This window comes from Scardinius erythrophthalmus (assembly GCF_964197995.2).
Source record: "Scardinius erythrophthalmus genome assembly, chromosome: 16".
NCBI classification, from domain to species: domain Eukaryota; kingdom Metazoa; phylum Chordata; class Actinopteri; order Cypriniformes; family Leuciscidae; genus Scardinius; species Scardinius erythrophthalmus.
In genome coordinates this window covers 13,315,202-13,335,454 of record NC_138236.1, presented here as the reverse complement: position 1 = coordinate 13,335,454, position 20,253 = coordinate 13,315,202, and the positions used below count along the sequence as shown (strand labels likewise).

General features: G+C 38.2%; 2 protein-coding genes across 10 annotated transcripts; both read right to left on the bottom strand.

Moving 5' to 3' along the window:
- Positions 1-334: 334 nt before the first annotated feature.
- Positions 335-6,101, bottom strand: coq3 (coenzyme Q3 methyltransferase). Of its 2 annotated transcripts, XM_081388229.1 has the most exons (6): positions 5,684-6,101; positions 5,365-5,517; positions 3,086-3,185; positions 1,856-2,098; positions 1,261-1,420; positions 335-1,042 (listed from the first exon to the last, which is right to left on the bottom strand). In XM_081388229.1, the coding sequence occupies exons 1-6, from the start codon at positions 5,845-5,847 to the stop codon at positions 852-854; spliced, it is 1,011 nt and encodes a 336-aa protein (XP_081244355.1). In that variant the 5' UTR covers positions 5,848-6,101; the 3' UTR covers positions 335-851. The 2 variants fall into 2 exon arrangements, with proteins under 2 accessions (XP_081244355.1, XP_081244356.1); XM_081388230.1 differs by lacking the exon at positions 5,365-5,517 and having other exon boundaries at positions 448-1,042; positions 5,684-5,935.
- Positions 6,102-7,799: 1,698 nt separating this feature from the next.
- Positions 7,800-20,244, bottom strand: pnisr (PNN-interacting serine/arginine-rich protein). 8 transcript variants are annotated; one of them, XM_081388807.1, is made up of 12 exons: positions 20,120-20,244; positions 17,781-17,888; positions 17,515-17,697; positions 16,007-16,239; positions 15,751-15,919; positions 12,493-12,683; positions 11,497-11,640; positions 11,319-11,418; positions 10,647-10,700; positions 10,152-10,343; positions 8,499-9,531; positions 7,800-8,156 (listed from the first exon to the last, which is right to left on the bottom strand). In XM_081388807.1, exons 2-12 carry the CDS (start codon positions 17,869-17,871, stop codon positions 8,126-8,128), a joined length of 2,421 nt encoding a protein of 806 aa, XP_081244933.1. In that variant the 5' UTR covers positions 17,872-17,888; positions 20,120-20,244; the 3' UTR covers positions 7,800-8,125. The 8 variants fall into 8 exon arrangements, with proteins under 8 accessions (XP_081244933.1, XP_081244937.1, XP_081244930.1 ...); XM_081388811.1 differs by having other exon boundaries at positions 8,499-9,528; positions 20,120-20,239; XM_081388804.1 differs by lacking the exon at positions 20,120-20,244 and adding an exon at positions 18,486-18,570.
- Positions 20,245-20,253: the final 9 nt, after the last annotated feature.

Below are 20,253 nucleotides of genomic sequence, written 5' to 3'. Positions count from 1 at the left end.
GTGCTGGAGCTGAGTGACGTCACGGCGCATCCCACATGGAAACTAAGCAAACAAAACACATTCAGGCTTTTTATAAAACTAAATACGCAGGCCTAAGCATAATGTGAGGGACACAGAGTTATTAATATATTATATACATGTATATATTGAATTCTTAATCCTTTTCCCTTTGTTACATTACGCATTTTTACTTCTTTACAGATAATATATTACATATTGTGTGTGTGTATGTATACAGTATATATTTATATAAATAATTTATATTATACATGTTAATGCTCTGATAAATTGTAATATATTTTGTGTGAATGCTGATTAATCATATAGCTCTTTTCTAGTCTTCTAGTTAAACATGAAGCTGATCTAGAAGACTTCCTGTTATATACATTAAAGTTAACATGATTGTTTGCCACTCAAAGTAAATGCACTCAAAATAGAGAATTAATTAGGCTGAATAAAACACTCTCAATCACGCAACTCATCAGATCTATTCTTTGTTTTCATTTTATTAAGTACTTACACTAAGTGCCATCAAAAATATCATTATATAATTCTCACTGTTTTGCCCTCTGACATAAACCAGAGATCATCACCACAAAACAAGCAAATTGTGATTAATATACATCAAAAAATGAATATTGTGTGGTTCAAAAGGTCAACCTCAAATTCTCATCTTAACAAGAGCTTCATAAAAGATGTTTTATGAATAATGCGCCTGATAAAATAAGTTCTCTCAAGGAACGCAAGGCAAAGAATTATTACTTGTTCAGCACAATGCAACATTTTGAGATCACACTCTATTCTGGAGCAGGTGAAGTCTGTTTGATAGCAGGTCCAACATTAAACATAGCTCAGCTGTGACTAGTGGCTCGACCTGGCTCATCCAGATTCTCGCTCTCAGCCCAGACCCGGTCAGGCTGGGGCTCTTCTTTGGGTTTGACTGCATGTAAAGCATAGTTGATAGGAGTGCTCTGCTGCCAGCTCCAGGCTCCTGTGAGAGGATTGTACATCATGCCTCTGATGGCCTCCACGCAGAAACCAACTGGGATACAGTGAAACAGAAAGATAGTAAAAGCAAGTAACAAATGCAACTGTACTACAATAAACACTGTAGCAGTGGAACATTAGATCATATTGAGCAGTTATGTAATGCATACCAGGTTTTTCCAACAAGCTGTTATTAAAACAGCAAAGGAGATACCCAGACACTGATCAATGAACGACAGTGAGAGAGAAATGGAAGTCAGAGATGGCACTCACAAGACTCCAGCAGTCGTTCCAGATCCTCTGGGCTGATGAATTTATCCCAGTCATGAGTGCCACTCGGAACAATCCTTAACAGCTGCTCCGCTGCCACAATCCCAAAAACGTAGGACAATTTGGTTTTGTTAATTGTGGTGATGAAGAGAGAGCCGCCAGGCTGAAAACACAACACCAGCTCACATTAGTTTTGCAAATATAATTGATCTCAGATTTCAATAAAGATTTATTTGAAATTTAATTTTGCAGCACTCTAGTCATTCATTCCCTGTAAACAAATAAGTTTAGGGGATATACACTGTAAAAGAGATATTGACTAACTTTTGTGTGTGTATATATATATATATATTTTAATCTATTAACTGAAAGGAAAAGAAAGCCTAACAGAAACAGGCTGACAAAAGTGCCTCTTATTTTAACTGGATGCCACAGCATTAGGGAAGATTATGGGGATTTTGAGTAACTCTAGGAAGACCGTTTGTCCTCTGACACACTGACCCAGAAGATTAAATCCATCCATTCAGTTCTCCTTGCTGAGAATCTGTTGCTTTGTGCTACTGTCATTGTTTGAGATGTCAGTGGTGCTGTGACACACCTTCAACACCTGCTGGCAGCAGCTGGCAAAGGCGTCCAGGTCAGCCAGATGTTCCACCACCTCAGATGCCACTACGGCATGAAACCCCTCTACTTCCTCCTCAGCGAGGTCTTCCAGGGTGCAGGCCTGATAGCGAACTCTCTCCTGCAGTTCGGGGTCGTAGGAGGAGTGCAGCTCTGCGATCCGCACACTGTCCTCCACTGGGTCAATTCCCAGGACATCTGCTCCAAGCCGTCCTAGTGGCTGAGAAATGTTAATGTTACTCGGGGTTCAAAAAAGAGAAAAAAGCCAATTCAAAATATCAATAACGACTATACTACTACTTTAACAGTATGTAAATAATGATAAAATACATCCATGGGACTGAAACTAAAAATTTTCAATATTGATTTTGGATAAGTATTGAATTTGTATGGTAAACAAATCAAATGGAAAAGAAAATTAGGATGTTAGTAAAAAAAAAATATATATATGTTATATATATGTAATATATATATTACATATATTTATCATATAATTTTTTTTTTTTTTTTTACTAACATCCTAATTTTCTTTTCCATTTGATTTGTTTATTGTTTATGTAATTGTTCAGTTTCAACAGGGACTGTTCAAAGTTTAAGCAGAGCAAAAAAATTTTGGATGACCAGTGAGGTCAATATAATAATTATTTACAATAATTTGAACAAGCACTGAATAAAACTATCAGCAGCACAAAAAAAAACAAAAAAACAAAAATGCACATTTCCCTCTGCTGGTCATACAGGGCAGTGCTCTTGAAACGGGCTGAAGAAACCAGTCAACTGTCTTGTCCCACTGATGTGCGTCAAAGGGGATCCTCCGACATAAGCTTTTGGATGACAGGACACTCAAAAAACATCACGCTCACCAAAACACAACAACGACACATCAGGCACAGAGACGGCCTAGAGAAAGTTTTTATCTCAATGGAGGACACCACTGGGCGTGAAGCTGTCTGTTTTAATCATGTGGTTCAGTTGGCAGGTTCAGTTATCATTTGCAGCCAGCTAAAAATAATCATTCATGTTAGTCACCAAACAAACATGAAAACAGCTTTATTTTTGCCATCGAACCCAGATCGGATCTATCAAATAAGAAAGTATCATACAATAAACAGAAAAACTGTACTTGCACTAACTAATACAGCTGCCTCAATGTATATCTGTCTAGTCAAGTCATTATAGCATAATTTTCATAATTAACACTAGTTACCTCACTTAGAAGGCCTCCACCACAGCCGACGTCCAGTATTCTGAGCCCAGTCAGAGGTTTGCCCAACTGCCGGACGCCGTGCACATTCAACAAATTATCCCTGAAAATAAGGTCAAAGGTCACAAAATGAGGATAAGAAGGCATTAGTCTAGAGGACTAGAGGCAGAATTTTGAAGTGATGTACATCAGACTGACGCAAAACAGAAAATCTGAAGCTAATCACAGCATGCAATTCCACAATGTGCTTCTTGAGTCACAAACACATCTTACTGCTAGTCCCTCTGGCTAGACACATGCCTTTGTCCTCCTGAAGCAATTGTACATCCTCACTATTCGTCTCGCTGGACCCATAGGCAACATCCCCATGTTTCTCCCCAAACGCTTGGACAGGCTTTGCAGAGCAAAAGCAGCCTGAGGTGCTCACTGCCAATCCTGTTAACTCAGCCCATCACTGCCAAAAAAAACCCCAAGTCTTTGAAGGAATTCCCTGCCTGATCTCTAGAAAACACACACTCCTCAAGTACAACATAATAACCAGCAACAGCACTGAGGTCCCTCATTTAAACAAGCCCCCAGGGCACCGCCATACCCATACACGCTGCAGATCCGCTGTATACTCATCACCGACATAACTGATGCCGTGTTCAGGGAAGGGGAAGAAATTGTGCACTGGATGATTCCAGGAAACGAGGGGAAAACCTTACAATGACAATCGCAATATACATCCTGACTCTCGCGGAAACAGCAGAAAACAGAAAAACACAGACATAAGCTCTAGTCCTCACCCTTTCACCCTACAAACCATTACCTGGACACGAGACAGACGCTTCTGTTTTCTATCTGTGGACATTCTACTAGAAATGAATAGATGCTAGTACTGTTGAAATAACAGCCTGACTCTGATTAATAGAGACGATTCAGTTCAGATGATTAACATGAAGAAAACCTTTTGAAAGAAATTAATATTTGTATTCAGTAAGGATATATTAAAAAGATCACAAGTGACAGTAACGACTTTTACATCATTACAAAAGATTACTAATTCAAGTAATTGCTGTCCTATAGAGCGCTCCATTCATCAAATAATCTCGAAATAACAAATGTTTCACAGTTTCTAGAAAAATATTAAGCAGCACAATTGTTTTTAACATTGATATTAGTAAGAAATGTTTCTTGAGCAGCAAATCAGCATATTGGAATGATTTCTGAAGGATCATGTGACACTGAAGACTAGAGTAATGATGCTGAAAAATCAGCTTTGCATCAGAGTAATAAATTACACTTTAAAATATATCAAAAAAGAAAAGAAAATTTATAAAATTTTGCAATTTACTGTTTTTACTGTATTTTCAATTAAATAAATGCTTTACAAAAAAAAAAAACATTACAAATCTTACCGACCACAAACTTTTGAACAGTAGACTTTTGGGAAGTTGTAGGTGTGATATTCTACAGTTCAAATAAAACTATTTTAAGCTAGGGATGCATATTGAAAAATCTAGTCACTAAAATTATTTATAGCCATGTTATGACTAAAATAGTTATGTTTTAAATGTTTTGTTTTGTTTTTTACAAATAATTTTACAATGAAACACTAATTTGTTACAGTTATTACATTTTTATTGTTTTTAGAGACAGTGTTTTCAGATTATGTCACCTGAATGTAATTGCAGATGAAAATGAGAATGCACAAATAAATATCTAACACGACCAATTTTGATAAAAATATATATATATATATATATATATATATATATATATATATATATATATATAGATAGATAGATAGATAGATAGATAGTGCAAACCTATTTAAAACAGTATTTTGTTCATTCATACTTTTTTTTAAGATGTAATGCATGCAACTTTTTTGACCGTCATTTTTTAGTACCAAGATCACTTGAAAGAAACCAAGACCAAGAAACCAAGAAACAATCTTAAGGTGATGATACACAGGGCAACTTTTTGAGCAATATTGCTGGGCAATGTTGCTGTCAACGGGCAACCAGATGAGACAAAGATGATACGACTGATCTAAATTATCCAGATAGAAATTTATTGCCCATTTTCAATGGGAAAGTGCCCAAGCAACAATCGCTCAGCAAGATTGCCCAGCAAGCAACATGCCCTGTGTATCATCACCTTTAGGTTAAAATGATATATGTATAATGTATACTTTAAAAAAGTATACATTTTTAAATAATTACCTAAAATCTTTCTGATGGTAAAGAAAAATACTATCGTGCTGTCATGCCACTTTTATTCGTATAATTACACACCGTACGAAAGGCACTCTCAGGTCATTCATGGAGTGCAAGGCTGCAAAATCTCCCTGCAAGTCCCACCACTTGCTCGCCATGGCCTGAAACTTGCGCACCTCGGCGGGGTCGACAGTACCCTGGGAAACCGTGCGGACATTTAAACGGGTCAATCTGCAGAAGAAAACTAATGTTAAAATCTCCAAATTATATGTCGTTATGATTCGCTAGTAAACAAAAACATAACGAACGGGTAAACTAGAAAACTGGCCAATTAAAGAAAAAAAAGGCATGCATTTAACTGCAAACCCGCTTGTTAAGTCGATTAAATCAGTCTCACCCATTTGACAGCTGATTCTTCTGTCGGTGATGCTGACACACCGTCCAGCTGCACACAGAACGCAATGGTTTCCTTTTAGAGGACACGTTTCGGGTTAGCCGGCATATGGACGTAGATTCTGCTAACAGCCCGAAAGCTAATCGTGCAAATTTACTGGAGTACATGACTGCATCTTATTGTGTCTCACATGTAAGTTATCGAGCACTTCAGTCATTAAATCCAATGTGACCGTGGCGTGTTCGCAGAACTTATGACCGAGCAGAAACTCAAAATGGAATTGTACGTTCCTACCCCACATTGGGTTAAACTGGTTAAACCCAAATGTAGTATCGACTGATTCCCTTTCAACACACTTTATTCACCTGAAAAGGTGGAATACGTTTTAATGCTTGGTTACTACATGTTTTAACCCTCGTGCACTGTTCGAAATCTGTGTACACCCTTTATGGAGCGGGTCATGACGAGTTTAGGCTACTGGGTTTTGAATTATGGGTGGCAGAATCATTTCAAATCATAAGGTTGCCCTACAAATAAAGCTTGTCAGTTTGACTCAATGAGCTATCAGTTTTCTTTCATGTTTTATTTAACACTTGGTAACGTGACGAATATCTATGGCAAGAGCCCTTTTCAGTCACTGCATTCTTTTCCTCATGATTATTATCTTTTTTCCTTTTGCATTCCGCTGTAATATTATGAAAAAGGTAAAAATATACTGCACATTTGTGGTCTTGTTCTCCCGATTTAATTTACAATATAGGCCTATTCCATTATAATTCACTGGAATGCACGAATAATCTCTCTTTTATTCTCCCCACATCCTCACGTCTATTTCCAGGTTTGTTTTCACAGGTAAATACAATTTATTATCTGTCAAAATGACTGAACCCACTTTGAAATAGTATCATGCAATACTGAAGTAGCCTAAATCTTTTTTTATAATTAAGGCAACGTATGTTATACAGATTACCACATGATATTTAACCGTCCGATTTTGCTTGGGAAAGATTCACACTTCTTGGGTTATTCATGGTCTGTTGAAAGTAGCCTTGTTGACGCTTTTACACTTTTAAATGTCCTTTTAATGTTCAATGGAAGGGTGAGTAGAATAATGTAATGCCATTGTACACAGTTTAAAAAATATTATTGCGTCCATAGAGCTTTCACTGATAGTTACACCCATGCTTTAGAATAGCTGCCTATGAGGGTCAAATTGACCCGCGAACATCACGAACGTAATAGTACTTTTGTTTGTATGTCAAAACACATCAGCATGTAGAAACTTTGCATGCATGTTCATGATGATAAATGAGAAAGTCACACAATATTAAGAAAAAAAAAAAAAACATACCGCAAAATAACACAAGGGTTAAATTAAATCAATACTGCAAATCTGAAACCACAACATTCAAGTTACTTTGACCGCAAAACAACTTGCCATTCCACGTTCTCGGTAGCATTATGCACTTATCACGAAAGAAAAAACAATGACAACAAACTAAAAATGTGGCTCACACGAGTCTAAAAATGTAATTCAGGAAATGAATGGGGAGTTCACGTAAAAATAGGAATTCATCATACTCAGTCTCGTGTCAATTCAAACATGTACGACTTTATTTCTGCTATGTAAACAGATTTTTTGAAGAATGCATGTAGTTCACTGAACGATGTGAGTTCACGAATCAGACCGATACAGTTCTCGAGTTCAACTCACTGCCTCGGTTCGACCGCAGTGCTTAACGGTTATCAGTGAATAACTTATAAATATGTTTGTTCTAGAATAACAGTAGTGCACGAGACGTCTTTAAAGTGCTTTTGGAGGTTGATCCCAATCCTCACTCACTTTCTTTTTATTGAAAATAATGGCAGAATACTTTCACTTTTTGTTACATAGAGGGCAAAAAAATAGTCACAGGTTTAAAACAACATGAAGGTAAGTGATCAAACTTTTAATTGTTGTGCAAAGAACACTGAATGTGGTTTATAGACAACGCTAAATCATGTAATGAAGATTTTATTGTAAATATGCTCATAATAATTCTACATTGCTGATAATCTGTCTCCACCCAGAACAAGGCATTTCAAACAGCAAACAAAATGAGACAGGCCATGTCAGACAGAAAGAATCATTCTTGTTTTATTGAACAATTTACATTAAATGAGAATTTATTTCCTCTGGTGTTAGGTTCTTAAAATGTTACATTTTCAAGGTTCTATTGACTACTCGAATGCTTAGTCTTGCATAATACAAGGCAAAAAAAGAAACTATCATTCAAAATCATCTGTTTTGAAGACAACACTTAAAAATACCATATATTTACAAAATGAGGGGAGTGAGGGGATTTGGAGTGGAGAGTTCACCTACAACGTTGCCTCGATAATGAGACAAGCCTGTTAACTCATGGAATTTTAAAAGAAGTGCACAGATAAGAGGCAGAGCACCCCTCAACGCTTGCGACGGCTGGGAGACGTGGATCTGCAAGAGAAACGGGAGACAGACTATTAGTGCAATCACTAGAACAGATCACATCCAGAGCTTCATACACACACCTTAAACAGCTGTTGGATCAACACTGAATGAGAAAAGGGGGGAAATTATATCAATCTCAGTAGCACTTGAGAAGCACAGCCCAACCATTTACGGATAACTCGGCTATTAACATTCAACATTATGTGATTGCAAATTTAAATGTACCATGCTAATTAAAAATGAACTTGAAGCTAATTTGACATTCTAAACACTATTGACCATTCACACACAAACAATTAAAGCAGTTCAACAAATAAAATAAAAAAGTAGAAAGAAAATGGATACTACCTTGATCGTGACTTAGACTTGTGTTTGCGGCTTGCCTTCTTACCAGACTTGTGAGATTTTTCCGTTGACCTTGATCGACTACGTTTTGATTTCTTAGACTTTTTTTCTTTGCTAACCTCAGGGGAAGGGGACCTGCTCCTGCTGGACTCTGAATCGGAATACTTCTTGCTAGCTTTGGTGGAGCCTTTCTTGCTAGATTTGCTGTCTTGCCGGGTAAACCTCTCACTGTGAGATTCAGTCCTCTCGCTCTCCTTTTTCCGCCTCGATTTGCCATAGTCTTCCTCGTCCCTTACTGAACTGCCCTCGCCCTCTTTCTCCTTGCCCTTCTGTTTGTCTTTCTTTTTATCTAATTCCTTCTCTTTTTTCTTCTTCTCCTTGTCGTGGCTCCGGCTCCTCTCTTTCCTCCTGTCTCTGTCCCTGTCCCTGCTGGAGGCTTTTTGTTTCCGCCTGTTGCGGCTCGTACTGCGACTCCGGCTGCGCCTGCGGTCCCTGCTGCGCCTCCTCTCTCTGCTGCGGCTGCGACTGGCTTTGGACCTGCTCCTGCGGCCCCTGCTGGATCTGCGCTGCCGTGATTGGCTACGCTTCCTGTGACGAGAGGAACGTTCGGTGCTCCGCCTCCTGTCTCTGCCCTTGTCGCGCTCTGAGTGATGCCTGCGAGAGCTGCGACTCCGGCTGCGCCTGCGAGTCCCGCGAGAGGCGGAGCGGCTGCGTCGCCTTTTCCTTCTAGGAGAGGAGGAGCGGGAGGAGCTACGAGAGGAGGATGAGGAGGATGAAGAGGACCGGCTGCTGAAAGAGCTAGAGCTGGAGGTGCGGCTACGTCGCTCACTCTGCGAGGGGCTGGCACTTCCTCCGTTACGCCCTGTGTGCTCTTTGCTCGCACGCTTGACCTCACTGACCTCAGGCTCACTACGCGACCTGCGTCGCTCTACTGTAGGCTCTGCCTCCCTTTCCCTAACTTCCTGTTTGTGTTTGGAATCTGTCTGCTCCTCATAACCTGCCCTCTCTCTGCTCACTCTTTCCGATGCCAAATCTTCTGAAAACACAAACAAAAAGTTATTGAATACACATTTAACAAGGTTGAATAATAGTTATGTTCTTTGTCAACTAATAACACAAAATAAACAATTAATAAAAATAAAAAAAACACACTACCAGTCATTTTTTTGGGGCTTAAAAATAAAAAAAATATATAGCAAAGATGTATTTAATTGAGCAAATGTATCAACATTGATAAATGTTTCTTAAGCACCAAAATCCGTCTACTGGAATGATTTCTGAAGGATCATGTGATAATGATACTGAAAATTCAGCTTTGCCATCACAGGAATAAATAATATTTTAAATTAGAAAAGTTATTCTATAATAAAACAATATATATTACAAAATATACTTTGTAACATTCAATAATATAGTGTATATATTTTTTATATTTATTTTTCCTTTTTTTTATAATTATAAAAAAATAGAACAGGGATACATTCATATATACATTCATTAATTTATGTGTACACACACATTCATAAATATATATATATATTTATATATTTTTGTAAATTAAATATTAAAAGATATACATTAAATGTATATCATTTATTTCGATTAATTTTGAATTATATACACACACACACACACACACACTCTGGATGTACGTACCTTTTATAGTCTGTACCTCCAGTGCCAGCCTCTCCTGCAGCTGCTGCTCCTCTCTCTCTTTGCGACGGAAGGCATCCTGTTTCTGGCGAATGCGGTGCTGCAGCTCTTCATCGTCTGTATCTGATGAATCCGACCCTTTCACACTCCGCTCCTCATCCTCACTCTCGTCCGAGCCGTACTCACCCAGCCCTCCTGCGGCAACAAAGCCCCTCTCTTATAACGGACTGCAGGAGCATAGCATTCATAGTCGCAAGCTAACAGTCCCTCCTTTCTCACCCACTCGACTACATAATACTTCACTAAAGCCCACCTTAATAAAAGAAGCATGCGTTTTTATAATCTTCTATAAAGTGTTGCTGGAAGCTAACCATTTTGAGAAGATCTGCTGCTTGAGCTCTTGAGCTTGTAACAAAGTTCATTAGAGAGCTGAGAACCCCCACACCCCCGTTTAATTCCCCCCACCCCCCCGGAGGACCTAAATGTAAAGACACTTACCAAGGCCGGTCAGAGAAGCCAGTGCATTTGACTGTGCCAGCTGTTTTGCAGGAGCTTTGATTCACATCAACAACAGGAACAACATGTTAAAACACATACAGCCACCACTTTCGAATAGGCAAGAGTCTCTAGAGATGAGGGTACACATATGCACTATTCACAAGAGCTGCCTTCGGCAAAAAAAGAAAAAGAAAAAAAGAAAAGAAAAAAAAGGATGGAGAGAAGAAGAAGGTTATCACACAAAATCTGTCAAAACAGGCAAACAGTGGAGGAGAAAACCAGTCTGTACTAATGCAGTGTCACTTTCGAAATGAGAAGCCATCTGGCAAACACAGAAGTGAGGAAGTACTTGTTTTACAGGAAGTAAATCTAGGAACGGATTAGACTGGGAACCCTTTGAAAGATTGCATTTAACTGCATCTGTGTGACCATATCCACCCTCCCTCTGCGGTTTGTTTTCATCTTCTGTTGCATTAGCATAGAATGGCCGATGAAGAAATATACTTTTGCTTATCAAAGTATTACCAAGGTGCATCAGTCAGATAAAAAAATCTTCGTATATATATATATATATATATATATCAGTCAAAACATAACCAAGTCTAATGTGGCTCTTCCTCAGAATTAAACGTGAAGGCACAGTTGCACGGACAGAAGAGAACAGGAGCAGACCTTTAGTGGCTCTGCGATGAGTCTCTTTAGCCAGTAGGAAGATCTCCTCATTTGTGACTTCAAGGAGGACTTCGGTGAGAAGAGTTTTAGTCATCAGCATCTATAAGAAGCAAATAGGAACGGTGAGAAGCACAAGTCACGAGTGTGAATGCAAAGACAGAGGATTGTGTGAACAGACCAGCTGAAACTCTTTCTCCTCTTCTGTCATTTCTGGTTCACTTTGGTCTTCTTGAACAGGAGAAGTTCTACCACCAAACTCCAGCCTCCTCCCAGATTCGCCATCCTCGCCGGCACCATCTTCACCATCCTCATCATCACTGTCCTGAATTAAAGAGGAGTAGATGATTGGACCAGAGACCACATGCTTGCGGATGACATTAGCGCCGAGAGGTATTTTTAGTGTTAGGGTGCAACAGCTAACAAGCAATGTAACAACTTAAAAGACTCCATGAAGTTAATTGGAAGTTTTGTGTCTCAGTGCCTGTCAGATAGTTTTAAGGTCATCTATGTGCTAGTTTATGCCTATAAGTTGTAGCAGATATAATCTACTTTTCAAAAGTTTGGGCCTGGAAAGTTTTCGTTTTTTGAAAAAAAGTCTCTTATGCTCACTATGACTGCATTTATTTGTTCAAAAATACAATTAAAACAGTAATACTCTCTACAATTTTATGTAACAGTTTTCTATTTTAATAGTTTTCAAAATGTAGTTTATTCTTGTGGTGCCAAAGCTGAATGTTCAGCATCATTACATCATTCTTCAGTGTCACATGATCCTTCAGAAGTCATTCTAATATGCTGATTTGGTACTCAAGAAATATTTCTTATGCTTTGCTTCTTAATATATTTTTTTAGAAACTGTAATCAGAATTCTTTAATGAATAGGACGTTGATTAATTTAATTCAGCCCTTTCTGAATAAAAGTAGCAATTTCTTTATAGCATTTACTAACCTCATACTTTTGAAAAGTAGTGTACACTCAATATTTCAATGGAAAATACATCAACAAGAGAAATAAAATTGTGCTTGTCGAGCCATTTCATGAGGTCTTTGAATTATTTAAGGTAATTGATTGTCAATGAACATTTGTGCATGTCAGTGAACCCTGGGACAACAGTTGCCAAAGTAACCTCAGCAGGTTCCTTCGCTGTAAACAGATTCTGAAAAAGATGCTTACAAATTTGCTCTTGCGTGGCAACCGAGGCCCATCACCTTCCTCCTCTACTATATCGCTATCCCTTTCATTAATTGCCATTTCAGCACGCTCTTTCTCCATCCTCTCCTTCTCCAACTTTTTCTGCTTCTCACGGTCCATCTTTTCCAGGCCTTCTCGAATCCATGCCGGCAAGGTCCTCCGTTTAACAGCATCTAGAACCAAGACAGTGTTACCATGTGCATCCCTCTATAACAGCAGTTTTTCTTAAAGGAGAACTCAGCAACTCTAGCGAACTCTAGTCACTTCTTCGCTGATTTTCCCTTTTGTTGTCGCATGTTTTCCCCACGAGCTCCCCCTACAGCTGTGGTGGGGCGTATATTTCACAACACAGTCGTAAAAAACTCACTTGCGGCGGCCTCCTCCCCTTCTCTACCGCTGCTCATGTGCGTTTGTTTTGATCGGAGCAAGCCAACTGTATTGCGTGGAGCTATGTCTATCGAGGTGGGTAATCTGGTAATACATCATACATGCGTGTGTGTTTATGTCGAATTGCCGTAAAGCGATTTGTGTTTCGCGCTCGTTCTCGTTCTCGCTTTCGCTTCTCACGAGACTTCCAATTTCTATCTTGCCGGGACGGTAGTGAACAAGTTGCAAGGTTGGTTTTCCGCCTGGGAATGCTGGGGGGAGCGGGGAAAGTCACCAATATCACCAGAACAGGTTGTTTAACCATCCAAATGATTTCTAGACAGTTTTATTAAGTTAAAAAAGCTACCAAGTTCTCCTTTAAGGTCGTGACACACCAAGTCGACGTCAAAGAACTAACAGCGACGGAAGGTGAAGGTGTTGTTGCCTCATGTCAGCTGCGTCTTCGCCAAAAAGCTGCACTTGATCACACCGCAAAGACTACTAGCGACTGTCAACTAGCGCAGCGTTTCCCAACAAGGGTGCCGTGTAAAAACTCCATAAAAAAATGTTAAATTACTAAAATGTGGAAAAATAAATGTATTACGTTTCTATATCAATCTCGGATGTCTCTAATAACAAATAACCCACACGAATAATAAAAATGCAAATTGTAAGTTTTCGGTGTTGAATTGCAGAGGTTGTGCATTATTTAATTCCCAGTGCACCTAAAGCTGCCTCTTTTCCATGGCTTGCTGCGCTTATGGTCAAATCACATGAAAGTATTGTCACAATGTGTATTCACAAACACATCGGTTATGTCTGTGCTGTCAAATCAAAGAACACAGGTAACAGAAAATTACTCACTGCTCTTGACTAAAGAACGCTTGTAGCTTTAATAAAGATTAATCTATATTTAATTTATAATTTATGCAGTGAAGACTAAAGTGTTTGATAACTTTATTCAATTTCTGTGTATATAACAATGTATATTTTTTGGAGCCTAATAAATGTTACAATTGATAGCTTTCAATTATACTGTAGTGTTGAATGGCAATAATTAAAGGAGAACTCCAGTCAATTTTAACATTGAGCTCATTTTTTTGTAAATTTGGAGTGCTGTCAGTACAGAGAACAACGACAAAAATCAATGTTGCCTACACCGTGTTATCCTCTTTTTAAAATTTGCACCCTGTTGACTTAAATGGGGCAAGTTTTAAACCTGCTTTTAGCCTCTTAACATCCTTGATGTGTCATTACAAGTGCACAGCCAATGTGAGTGATTCCTTCAAAGTGATCACGAGTGAATCTGACTACAGTAGATGTGAAAGATATTAATAAAAGTGATGTTAATTCAGCCAGCGCACATACCTGTATTTACATCCTGTTTTCGGTTGAAGTCCATAGACCGCGCGTGAACTCGACAATCAATTACAATGGACTTTGACCGAAAACAGGATGTAAATACAGGTATGTGCGCTGGCCGAATTAACTTAATTTTTATTCTTATCTTTCACATCTACTGCAGTCAGATTCACTCGTGATCACTCTGAAGGAATCACTCACATTGGCTGGGCACTTGTAATGACACATCAAGGATGTTAAGAGGCTTAAAGCAGGTTTAAAACTTGCCCCATTGAAGTCAACGGTGCAAATTTTAAAAAGAGGATAACACGGTGTAGGCAACACTGATTTTTGTCGTTGTTCTCTGTATTGACAGCACTCCAAATTTACAAAAAAATTAGCTCAATGTTAAAATTGACCGGAGTTCTCCTTTAATGTTTAAAATTGAGGAAAAAAATAATCATTGAAGACGTCAGTAGCAGTATTGGTATCAGTGATACTTCATGGCCTTCATTCATAAAAAGATGCCATTAAACAATTATTTAAAATATACTGTCTTTATGTTGTTTCTACATTAATTTGGAGATTAAATGTGAAATTATTACTTTATACACTATATTAAAAACAAGCTACCTTTTGCATTTATTACAAAATTATCCCAATATAAAAACACAAATACACTGAGCAAACATTTAGATGAGATTTCCAATAGTAATTGAGCAATGTTTATATATGAATAAAAGCCTTAATTAAATATGTAATCATAAAAAGTGATCTCTTACGAAGAAATGACTGATTCCAAGACTTTCAATGGATTGACTTTTTTTTTATATAATATTAAAAATATCTATATGACAGTAGGTGGTTCTTCCCTGTGGTATTGAAAATCGATACATTTAAGGTATCGTATCAAAGTATTATCGTGACAACACTAGTGTAGGGTGCCAAATTTTTTTTAACATTTTCAAAGGGTGCCGTGACTGAAAAAATGTTGGGAAACAATGAACTAGTGCATGAGTGTAAGGAAATAAATGTCTTTAACAGCAACACTTGTTTGCCACTTTGAATATCAATCATGATGAGGCTCATGTTCTCATGCACTAGAATGCTCAGGTAAAATTCTGTAAATTGTACGGTTAATATCATACGATTAATGTTCATTCCAAGTGATTGCGGCTCAAACTCCTGGGCATGCTGAAAATCAGCCGTTATTACAAAAAATGAGCCCGATCTAAAGTGTGGGAATTTTTAAAACGGAGACCGAATAAAATGGTGCTCTGCACAAATGCATTTAAAAGTTCATACATAAATTAGTTCCGGCTATTATTTATTGGTAAATTAGCAAAATGATTAATCGACTATTCAGAAGAAGGAAAAAATAAATAATAAAATAATCAATAGATTAATCGACTGAAAAAAATATAGTTAGTTCCAGCCCTATGTTCTAGCCCAACAGACGATCACCGACGACTGACTGACGACTTGGTGTGTTATGGCCCTTATGCATCTACATTAATCAATATTTATATTCACCAAGAGTAGGCGTCTCTGGTTTTATTCCCATCTGGTTGGGGGATCTGGGCCGTTCTGGTCTGAAGGTAGGAAGCCGTTCTCTTCTGTTCTGCGGTCCTTCAGGCCAATAAGGTGCGTGAAACCCGGTGGAGGGTGGTCCATATGCTGCCCCCGTTGGAGCTGCTCCATGCTAAGGTGAAATGGACATAAATGTAACTAAAACAGACGTTAGGAAATTGGAAATAACTTCTGATAACCCAGACCTAAGCAAGCGTACCTGATAATCAAACTGATTGACACCAACTGGGCCAATAGGGTAAGGCTCAGGCTGACCCCCAAACCCATGACTGTTTTGAGGAAAGCCCCCATGGTGTGGGTCTCCAGGAAATTCCAAACTATCTTGACTGTTACTGTCTTCTGACGGGTTGACGACATCCATCGGTCCTTGGCCAGGAGGAATCCATGCTTGTTCTGGAGGGGGATGAGGAGGATGGCTATGCATTGCCCACTCTATAAACAATCCGCAAGTAAAATCACATTTTAAACACTTTTAACATAACAGCTGTGCACTTATGATCAGCACTGGCATGTTTAAGTAGAAAAAGTGTTTAAGTGGGTATTTGAACACGGTATGCTGTTCAGGGTGTTGTGTTATCAGTTATCAGTTGATGAATTAAATCAGTTGTCCATATTGCTACACTAGCAGCATTTTTGTTGACTGTAAACACGCTTATTTGTTGTAGCTTATACAAGTGGTGCAAATTAAACACTAAAAGATATCAGAAAAGTGCTAATTAAGCATTAACATTTCAGTAAATGATTTTGGCCGAAACTAAAAATATATTTTTGGGTGTTTTGGGCGAATATCTTTGGTTTTTGAAATTCCGATGCCTCACCATAGTTTATCCTTTTGCAACCCTTTAGCTGCAGCCTATAGGAAAGGGCTACTTCTGCTTTCAATCAAAAGATATGCTGGAACACCAGCGTCTCGTTAACGCACGTACGACAGTTAGAGGAAGTTAGAGATTACAGTTTGTAAAGTTTAAATATGAATATTTTTCTTACACAAACACATTGCTTCAGAAGGCCTTTATTAACCCCCTATGAGGGCCCTATTATGATGGATAGATGCACTTTTATGGACTTCAAAACAGAAACAGCCATTATCAAGTTCGGAAGAGCCGGGACATTTTTCATTTAACTCCGATTGTATTCATCTGAAAGAAGAATGTCATATACACCCTAGACTTGAGGGTGAGTAAATCATGGGCTAATTTTCATTTTTGGGTGAACTATCCCTTTAAGTAAATATGAACAAAATTAATTATCAAACAATAAAAAAGTAGGAAGGGGACATTGGTCCATTGAAAACACAAATACACTGAGTGAGCAAACATTTAGATGAGTTTTCCAATAGTAATTGAGCAATGTTTATACATGAATAAAAAATGAAAACAATCCATTGGTTGTTGACTGGATGAAAGCAGATCTGAATGAGCTTATAGTCGATTTTAAGAAAGGGGCAGGGTTTAAGCTGACATACAACACCACAGAGAAGTCTGTCGTTTCATCAGAAGATCAAGTTCATTTAATTAAACATATATAAAAATAAAACAGGCTTGGATTAACTATTCACAATAAGATCATTAAGATAAGACGCATTTATAAAATTTCCATTTCATGGCGTGACACAATGCAGTCTTAAACTGGATGCATGATTTACTCAATTTCTTTTATTTGACATTCTTTAAAATGCCCATGGTCAAACTGAAACATTTTTCTCACCTGGTTGCCAACCCCTGCCAAAATTGGGATCGCCTGGAAAGGCACCATGGTTATTATGGGTTGGAGGTTCCATGTTCTGCATCTCCTGGCCATTGGGCTGAATCACTGGCTGGTCGGGAACCCCTCCGGTGGACTCTTTCTGTGCTATCCATGCTTGTGCTAGAGCAGCCCAGTCTACTTGACCTGCAAAACCCCCTAGCAGTTTAAACAACTAGAATACATGATCAGTGTATGCTATCTCAGTCAGATAAGAACAACGGCCTAACCTGGATCCTGCTGATGCTGAAACGACTGCATCCACTGCTGCTGTGAGCCCAGAGGCCACTGAGGCCAGGGTTGTCCTCCCTGGTCCCACATCTCTCACCTTGTGATTCCTGTGCCAGAAGCCTATTGGTTAGATTATACAGCACTAATATCTAAAAACACATTTTTGTGCAATACACACGCAGATGTGCATGAAACAAACACTTTATTTGCACATAATTAACAGTGAAAAAAAGGGTGACAGCAAATAAAGCATTTAAGACTTGTTTTGACTAGCAGTTTCCTCGTAAGGACATGAAAAACAAACCCTCCTTTTTCATTGCGGATCATTATATTTGTAATGTAACCCGCACAGCTGCAGTTCCGAAGACACACAGCAGAGAAACCACAATCGCAATCAGACTACTGCAAAACCAGACTAGGAATGGTACATGCACCCGTGCTTTACAAAGTCTTTCTGTGCATTTACCTTTCTGTATTTCACTGAATATAATTACGACAAGAGTAAAAGTAACACAAGCGTCGTCGTCAATCTGGCTATGCAAGCATTAGGCCGCGCGTCTACAACATCAACACTCATTAAAAAAATAATAATAATAAACGCACAAAATGTACTAGTTCCCTAATCTCCGCAATTGATCCCAATGAGAAGTGCAGGACTCTGAAGGAGTTCGCGGAAGAATTACAGACACGTTGCGATTCCTTACCTCTCCACTTCTCAACAGTAAAATGGCGATGAAATGATGACCCGGAAACAATGCCAACAACAGTGACCTCACCCCACAGGCCCTCTAGTGGATATGCGTGAAGATCATATGAACATTTTTCATTATTATAATTTATAATTATTATAATATTTTTTAAATAACAATAATAATCCTCTAAAATCTAATAAGATCTTGCTGTATAAACTAAAAAGAATAACTGAAATTGTCTAAATTACCCTTAGAACTATATAAAATGTAATGCTTGTTTGTTTTATACATACAAATTTCTGCACATCATCAAGTCTATGGATGAATCTAAGTCAGCGGTTCTCAACCTGTTTTACTCAAAAGTCCCCAGCTGCCCAATATATTTTTGGTACTTCTGTAATGACAAAGCCGCTTGTAAAAAATGCTGTGAAATGTTTTAAATTACTTTTTTTTAAATCAACTTCAATATGCTTAGAGTTGAAATGGTGTTATTTATGACTAAGACAGGTTTAAAATTCATATTTTTTAACATTTTAAGGCAGTAAGATCATGATTTTTACTGGGGACATAAAAGGCACCAAATCCCAGGAATGACCCAATTACACTTTTAAAATATACCAAGGTTTTTCAGGACTTTGGGATTCCTGGTTCATAACTTAAAAATAATCTCAGCTTCTTTATTTTTAGTTATTTTATGGCATGTTTTGTCTCATAATGACTGATAATGAACAACTGATAATGAATCTATATATCAGCTTAAAGTAAGACCAGAAGCCCAGCAGAATGGAAACAGTGTGACACCTCTGCATATTATAAATCAAGTTAAAACATTACTAAGCATAAAATTGGTTAATAGGTTTTTATAATTATTATGAAAGCCATTTTCAGGACCTTATAATAATTTAGAGACTACATGGAATTTCTTACCACTGGACCATTTATATGAAACAGTATTGTGAAAATGTGATTCAACTGTTGGAATAATGCAGTTACATGATCAAAATTACCAGTTCCCATATATTGACAATAAACATACTAGATATGTATTGTTATAAGAATGTAATGTAATAGTCTTTCCTTTTAGGTTTTCTGGTTGCAGTTTGTGAAAACTGAATTTAATCTCTAAGACAGAAGCGCAGTGTGGTATTGATCGTTTCAGTGAGCAATTCAATACCACACTGTTACTGAAGCTTGTATGGAATGAAGGAATTTTAAGGCCAAACCTTCAACAAACTAATAATGTAAAGCATCCAAGAGTTGAATACACCCAACATTCCAGAGAACATCTCTGGCATCTTTAACACATAATAGCAGATAAATGCACACGCTAATACTGGTTCAATAGCAAGAAATGAGATGGCCGCCACTTAAATAGAGCTCTGACATCCTATCCATCATACCGATTCTAGTATTTAGTTTCTAGTGTCCAGTGACAGGGAATACAATTGACCCAGCCTCAGACAAGTGTAACACTGTGCTGCCACCCCAAACAGACAGAGTTGCATTTGCAAGAATGACAGAAGAGGTTACATGTCATTGAGTAAACCACAAACACAGCTGGGTCAAAAAAGATAACAAGCATCATCTCTAACCACTTGTTATGTCTGCCCTGAAGGTATGAAGAAAAGCAAAAACCCTTTCCCAACCTGACATGTCTTCACATTCAGCGGGTTCTTTTGAAAGCAAAAGCATCTCCACCCGTCTCCCAGATCAGGTTTCTCTGTCAGTTCAGACTGAGGGAACACATCCTATCATTAACTCACATTAAATCACCGGCACA

Bases quoted from the DNA above. Each gene is read 5' to 3' on its own strand.
- pnisr (XM_081388807.1), bottom strand. From the start codon at position 17,871: ATGTGGGACCAGGGAGGACAACCCTGGCCTCAGTGGCCTCTGGGCTCA. The intron at 17,698-17,780 runs GTTAGGCCGTTG...GGGGTTTTGCAG, and splicing joins TCAGCATCAGCAGGATCCAG to GTCAAGTAGACTGGGCTGCT. The intron at 9,532-10,151 runs GTACGTACATCC...TTGTGTTTTCAG, and splicing joins GGAGGTACAGACTATAAAAG to AAGATTTGGCATCGGAAAGA.
- coq3 (XM_081388229.1), bottom strand. From the start codon at position 5,847: ATGTACTCCAGTAAATTTGCACGATTAGCTTTCGGGCTGTTAGCAGAA. The intron at 5,518-5,683 runs GTGAGACTGATT...TTTCTTCTGCAG, and splicing joins AAGAATCAGCTGTCAAATGG to ATTGACCCGTTTAAATGTCC. The intron at 3,186-5,364 runs GTGTGTAATTAT...CCTTATTTTCAG, and splicing joins CTGAGAGTGCCTTTCGTACG to GGATAATTTGTTGAATGTGC.